At 39.0% G+C, this 7,042-nt stretch overlaps 2 protein-coding genes across 2 annotated transcripts; one reads left to right on the top strand and one right to left on the bottom strand.

The window, feature by feature from the left end:
• The first annotated feature begins 1,351 nt into the window (after window positions 1-1,351).
• Window positions 1,352-5,628, top strand: LOC131009215 (probable galacturonosyltransferase 10). The gene is made up of 2 exons (XM_057936470.1): window positions 1,352-2,002; window positions 3,933-5,628. Exons 1-2 carry the CDS (start codon window positions 1,850-1,852, stop codon window positions 5,382-5,384), a joined length of 1,605 nt encoding a protein of 534 aa, XP_057792453.1. The 5' UTR covers window positions 1,352-1,849; the 3' UTR covers window positions 5,385-5,628.
• A 460-nt stretch (window positions 5,629-6,088) lies between these two features.
• On the bottom strand, window positions 6,089-7,042 carry LOC131009977 (uncharacterized). Its single transcript, XM_057937372.1, has one exon. It carries the CDS (start codon window positions 7,040-7,042, stop codon window positions 6,089-6,091), a length of 954 nt encoding a protein of 317 aa, XP_057793355.1.

Raw genomic sequence — 7,042 nt, 5'->3', positions numbered from 1 at the left:
CATAAATCTGAGTCGATTACCTTGAATCAATATCCTTTATTGAAAGATAAGTTGAAGAAAAAAAAGCCTCATAAAAAGTTGTGAATTACCAAAAATTTACATTAGAATTTGAAAAAACTATAGTACATACATGTCGAAATAAGATTCAGTGTACCACACTTTATGTTCCACTTTGTGTCCCACTTTCAATTTTGTTTAATTTCTTATATTATATATTTTCTTCAATTTCAACTTTTTATGCTTTAGATTAATTTTGTGATTATTAACTAGGGTTTATCCCATACATGTCACACATTTTAACACTAATTGTCTAATTGGTTACCAGATTTTGGATAATCCATTAATCGAATCGAAATTTTTGGATTCGGGTATCCAATAACCAAATTTTGGTTATTGGATCGGTTTCAATTATCATTTTTTTAAAAAAATTGGGTATTGGTTAATCCGATAACTGATTCGGGTTAATCGAATAACCAAAAAATATTTAATTAATAATTTAATATGATATATATATATATATATATATATATATATATATATATATTAAAAATTTGAATTTTAGCTAAAATAACATTATGTTATATTTAAAGTACAAGAATGAGTTTTGATTTAATGGATAAGTTGTTCTATATATTTTTGGGAGACCAAGGTTCGAATCATGTTATTAGCAAATTATTGTGAATTTTAATTTTTTAAATGGGCGTTCGAATATCCAAATAACCGAATGGGTTAACCAAATTGAAATATGGCATATTTCGAGTTCGGTATTTTAATCGACTTAACTTATTTCTTTTTTATATGCTTATTTTACAGAGTAAGAATATAATACTATAAAGATGTGTAGACCATATTTAATGTATTGTAAAATATTATAAAAAAAAAAACATGTTTAATCAAATGGGGCAAGGAAAAAAAATATAGACCAAATAAAATAAAATATGAGGAAGTAATATACATTCCACGATGCATATTAATTGTAATAGTTTACTTTATTTAGTACTCCCTCCCTCTTATATTTATAGCCTTATTTTTATAAAAAAAAATATTTCTTTCACTCATTTACTATTATATTTTTATTTACTTTAATTTTAATTTATTATTAAATAATAAATATAAATATATTAAAAATTTTATTTATATATTTTTATTTTTAATGATTTTTCTTAATATTTGTGTAAATTGTAATCAGCTTATATACACGAGATGGAGGGTGTATAACACTTATCTTGATTTAATAAATGCATGTCCTATACAATAATTTGTTAATTACATAGGATGGGTAACACTTTTAATATCTTATATATATGGAGGGGACAATGAAGGATAAGAGCTAAATAGATGCAATGAAATTAAAGATTCGTCATATATTGTCTTAAAACCTATATTTTCCTCTTTCTCTCTCTTTCTTGAAAGGGATATATATTTTCCCCTTTTATTTATTTTCTATATAATATTAAAATATTAGTAATTCCTAATTTCACCATCTCTAGTCTTCTGTTAAAGTAACCAAAGAGGCATAAGAAAGAAATCTCCCATGAAAGTGATGGAATTGGTTTTCATGGTGGATTAACAGGACAACTCATCTCCACCGTTATCGCCTGTAAAAAACTAATCGCAAAATTCATTTTTTTATTTTGGGTTTCTCCAATTTCTTTATTTTCTTATTTAGTTATTTTTACACCAAAATCCACTGCCCATTTCCACTACATTCCGCTGAATTCTGTGCCTCAAATTCGGGGAGAACAAGAGGCCCACTTCAGATTGAGCTGCGATTCTTCAATCCCGAGTTACCCGACTCGCAATTTGGTAGGTTTTTCAGCGATTAAGTGATTCTTTCCGCTCCGAGTAAATGCGGCGGCGGGGTGCGGATTTCCGGCGGCCGGTGAGGCGGAAGTTTCCGAATGCGTGCTGGTTAACGCTTTGTGGGTTTGTGATTCTGCTCTTCGTTTTGGTGTTTAGAAGCGCGAATCAGCATCCCACTTCGAGATCGGTTTATACCAAGGTAATTTCATCGATCCGGTTTCTGCTTTCAAGTTAGATCAATCTGCTTGTTTTTAAGTAATTTTTCTGTTTTTGAGTTGTGATTTTGAGCTTGGATTAGTAGCGGTGAATATTTTTGTTTTGATTGTTTGTTGAATTTTGATGGGAATTTCACAGTAGAGGAAAGGGCATGAGTTAGTAATGGCTGCAAATGCTGTGGATAGTTTGTTTCTGTTCTTTGAAGTTTGGAGCATTTGTTATTGGATGCCTAAATAGCTTCAAGATTGGAAGAGTAAAGACAGTACTTATTCATGTTTGGTGCCGATATTCGCCCTTATCGGGTTCAGAAGGATTTATTGTGTTGTTGTTTGTATGAAGTTAAGCTTTTTACGGCTGTTGGTTGCTATGGTCCAAGAATGTTGGCTGGATTCGCGTGTATGCATTATGATCTGATTTATCCGTGATGGTTCGCGTTATAATAAATGTTGAGCAAATGCGGCTGTGTTTGTGGTTTGTGGGATTGCTAGTACTAATGTAATTTTGGTTTAAAGTGAATAATTAGACTAGTAAGATTGGTAGATGATGCTATGGTCTAATGCTACTATGTGGATGACAATATTTAGAAGTATCGATGCTGCAGGAGCAACGGTTTTCCAACTAAGAAAAGTCAGAACTTAAATGTGTTATGCCTTATTATGGTGACTGTATTTTTAGTTTTAAAATTTTATGTTGAAGTGTTAATCGCATGTTAATGTTGTCAACTGAGAGCTGTACTATCTTAATGTGACATATCATGTATGCTGTTCTGTAGTTTTTGAATACTTCAAGCAGAAATCATACTTAAAGAGTTGAGAAATGATTTTTGTATTCGATATGGTCAGAGGCTCTGTATATGAAAGATATAAAGAAAATTTATGTGAAGATGTATTGTAATCCCTTTATGCTTCTGCTTAGATCACTCCATGCATATACATATTTAATTACATCTTGTTATTTTTCACTAGTGAAATAATAAATATATGAAATATCCTTCATATGCACCATTTTTTGACATGTAACGAGAATGGAACTCAAACATCCTATTATTTCCCTTGTATTCCATATAAGTAGGTTCTCAAGTGGTCTAATATAAGCCGGTATGTTGGTGAAATAGAATTTTCAAGAATACTCGAGAAAGAATTGTGGCCAAGGGATGGATTACAATTAAGTAACATTGTATAATGCATAATTACTACTAGCATCAAGATGGAAATCTGTGGGCCTGTGGCCATTGAAGCAGTTGACAAAATAGTCTTCATTTGGTGTCTTACATCCTAAGCATGATCTTGGGGTGTCCTGTGTCCGGCTTAATTTTCTTTCACGTATTTTCCTAAGGCAATTACCTTCTTGACGTACTCTCATATGTGTCCCGTAATTACCATCTCCCATTTTGTTTAGTTTTGCTCCCTTTCTGAAGCAATATAATTTGAAACTCATACCACTTTAGTTTACCAGTTTCAGGCAAATGCTGATCTATTGGGGCAAGATTCAACTAATTCTGACCCTAAATCTGCATATATTGCCATTCTCATCGGGATTGTAGAACATACTAACCATTCTTTGTGAAACTGTTAGGCTAAAGACAGGCTAGACAGCAAGTGATAAATGTCTCGATGTACATTGTCTCGAATTTATAGAAGCTAATTTCTTGGCAGGTCATGTCTGGGTATATACAGAACTGATGTAGTTGGAATTAGACGAATAATGCTTTGTTCGTTGGTGGAGGATTTTTCTGTGAATTGTGATTTTAGGAATTTCAGAAATTCTAGGAGTAGTACCATATTCTTGAAGGTTCTTGGTATTCAGTCGTTTTTTGTTGCGTAGTTCACTGACGTATTAATTAGTTTACTCACCATTTTAGTCGAAAATTCTTATTGCGAATCTGATGTCAATATCCCTTTTATGCTATGCAGAGGTCCCCTAGACATGAAAGATTTATGGAAGGCCTTAACATCACAGACGAAATGTTAAGTCCCGATTCTGTAACAAGGCAACTGAACGACCAAATTTCTCTGGCAAAGGGATTTCTGGTTATTGCGAAAGAAAGCAACAATCTGCAATTCGCGTGGGAACTCAGTGCTCAGATTCGAAACTCACAGATCCTTCTATCGAATGCTGCCTTAAGACGAACTCCGTTGACAATCAGTGAATCGGAAACTGCTGTTCGTGACATGGCACTTCTACTCTTCCAGGCTCAGCAACTTCATTACGATAGTGCTACCATGATCATGAGACTGAAGGCCAAGATACAAGGTCTCGAAGAACAAATGAGCTCGATCAACGAGAAGAGTGCAAAGTATGGGCAAATAGCAGCTGAAGAAGTCCCGAAGAGTCTGTATTGTCTCGGTGTTCGACTAACCGGTGAATGGTTTAGGAATGCATATTTGCAGAGGAAGCTCAAAGAGAACAGACAAACTGCTTTGAAGCTCAAAGATAACAGCTTGTATCATTTTTGCGTCTTCTCCGACAACATCCTTGCGACTTCAGTCGTCGTGAATTCTACATCTTTGAATTCCAACAATCCCGAGGAGGTCGTCTTCCACCTTGTGACCGACGAAGTCAATTACGCAGCAATGAAGGCCTGGTTCACCATGAATACTTTCAGAGGAGTGACGGTTGATGTTCAGAAGATCGAAGACTTCAGCTGGCTGAACGCGTCCTACGTTCCTGTTCTCAAACAGCTCCAAGACTCCGAAACCCAGAGCTACTACTTCTCCGGCAGCGGCGGCGACAATCGGACTCCGATCAAGTTCAGGAACCCTAAATACTTATCTATGCTCAATCACCTCAGGTTCTACATTCCTGAAGTCTTTCCTGCTCTGAAGAAGGTGGTGTTTCTCGATGACGACGTCGTGGTGCAAAAAGATCTCTCGCCTCTGTTCTCGCTCAACCTGAACGGCAACGTCAACGGTGCAGTCGAGACATGCATGGAGACATTCCATAGATACCACAAGTACCTGAACTACTCCCACCCTCTCATTCGTGAGCATTTCGACCCCGACGCCTGTGGCTGGGCGTTCGGGATGAACGTGTTCGACTTGGTCGAATGGAGGAGAAGGAACGTCACGGGCATCTACCACTACTGGCAGGAAAAGAACGTCGACAGGACTCTCTGGAAACTCGGGACTCTGCCTCCTGGTCTGTTAACCTTCTACGGATTAACCGAGCCTTTGAACCCCTCGTGGCACGTGTTGGGCTTGGGCTACACGAACATCGACCCACACTTGATCGAGAAGGGAGCCGTTCTGCACTTCAACGGGAACTCAAAACCCTGGCTGAAGATCGGGATGGAGAAATACAAGCCCCTTTGGGATAAATATGTCGATTACAGCCATCCGCTGATGCAGCACTGCAACGTCCATTAGTCCCGATTTTCGAGAATCGAGACCTCTCTGCACTTGCAAAACCAAGTTTTGAAGCCACACTGGGATGGTTAGAAGCACCCTTGCACGGTAACTGGTTTAGCCTTTGATATTTAATTATCCAAATCGTTTGCTGAGTTCCTTGTTGTAATATAATGTTGAGCAATAGCATATAGTTTCTTGTTAAATTAATTGTTGCTACACATATTTATCACAATTAATTCATGGTATTCTCAGTCTCATGCAAGCTTTGCTGCCCTAATTTTAAGTTTCAATATGTGTCTAAATGATTATACATTCGTTACTTAGAGCATCCACATTGGTTGAGTCGAGCCTTGATTCATCCATTCTCCGGGACCACTTATGAGTCAAGTACTGCATTGAGTCGACTCATATGAATTATTGTTCTTTTTTAAGTAGAGCGCGTGTAATATACGCGCCCCACGTAAAGGGTGGATGAGCCAAGCTCGATAGCATGAGTCGGGCCTCGAGTCGATGGGGCTTTGCATCGGCTGACTCATGGCATCAGCTGACTTGAATCAGCGGATGTGGGTGCTCTTATTTGATGTCGGATTCGTTTATTTACTTTGTATTTTTACTTGATGCATCAGATTGAAAATCAAGATTTGTAGTATGTGAACTGTGAAACGCAATTGAATACTAATCTGCAACAACAAACAAAACATGTGCAACAAATCCCTCAAAAACTAAAATTCTGGCTCATTTGTTTCTTCACTTTCCTCAGCATCTCCATCTTGTTCTTCACCATTTCTTTCAGCAGTATGTTGCTGGTTTTCGTTCTTCTCCTCTGCAGGTTTCGCGATGCTCGTCTCTTCTCCCGTCTGCTCCTTCTGCACGCCATCGCCATCCATCTTCGTTGCTGAGCTCGAGTTTCTGAGAGCATTATCCGCCATTGTTGAAGCTCCTCGATCACTCGGATAAGTCCTCTTTCCTTGCGTTTGCTTACCGATCCATCTCCTCCCCTTCGACCGCCTCAGGTAGCCGTGTTTCCCTCTAAACCTACGAGGGCTCCCCTCATCATCCGCGGCCTTCTCGTGCTCGTGTTCTTTCATGCTCCTCGGTTCAACCTCCTCATTTTCCGAGCTGGTCGTGGTCGTGCTCTCTGTTGCTTTCGCCTCCACCATTGTTGCGTTTGGTCCAACCTCAGCGCTGCGCAGCTGCAGACGAAGCTTCAAACCCTCGATCTCGCCTTCCCTCTGCCGGAGATCCGCGGCGTACTTCTCTCGCAGCAAATTCACCTCGCTCTGCTTCTCTTGGAAGGCGGACTCGACCGCCCTCTGCTCTTCTCGGAGAGAGGAGATCGTCGACTGCATCTCCGACATCTTGGCGCCGAGCTCCGCCTTCTGAGACCCGAGGCTCGCCATCTTCGTCTTCATCGCCTCCGCCTTCCTCTTCGCCTCCACCACGCGCTCCCTCTCTTTCTGCAAGAGGAGATGAAGGGAGAGGATTTGATCATCTCTTTGTTTGATTAGGAGATTGTGAGATCGCCTCTCTCTGAGCCTGTGAATTCCCATGAGGCCTAGCATTCCACATCCAAAAACACAACACACAATCGCCATCACTACGTATGAGCTGCTCCATTTCCTTCTGCTGTTGCTGCTGTGCATGTGGCCATGAGCACCCTTCATGCTTCCCCCCAT

The sequence above is a fragment of the Salvia miltiorrhiza genome, chromosome 2 (genome assembly GCF_028751815.1).
Source record: "Salvia miltiorrhiza cultivar Shanhuang (shh) chromosome 2, IMPLAD_Smil_shh, whole genome shotgun sequence".
Lineage (NCBI taxonomy): Eukaryota > Viridiplantae > Streptophyta > Magnoliopsida > Lamiales > Lamiaceae > Salvia > Salvia miltiorrhiza.
Note: the sequence above shows the minus strand (reverse complement) of the source record. Positions and strands in the feature narration are given on the sequence as shown.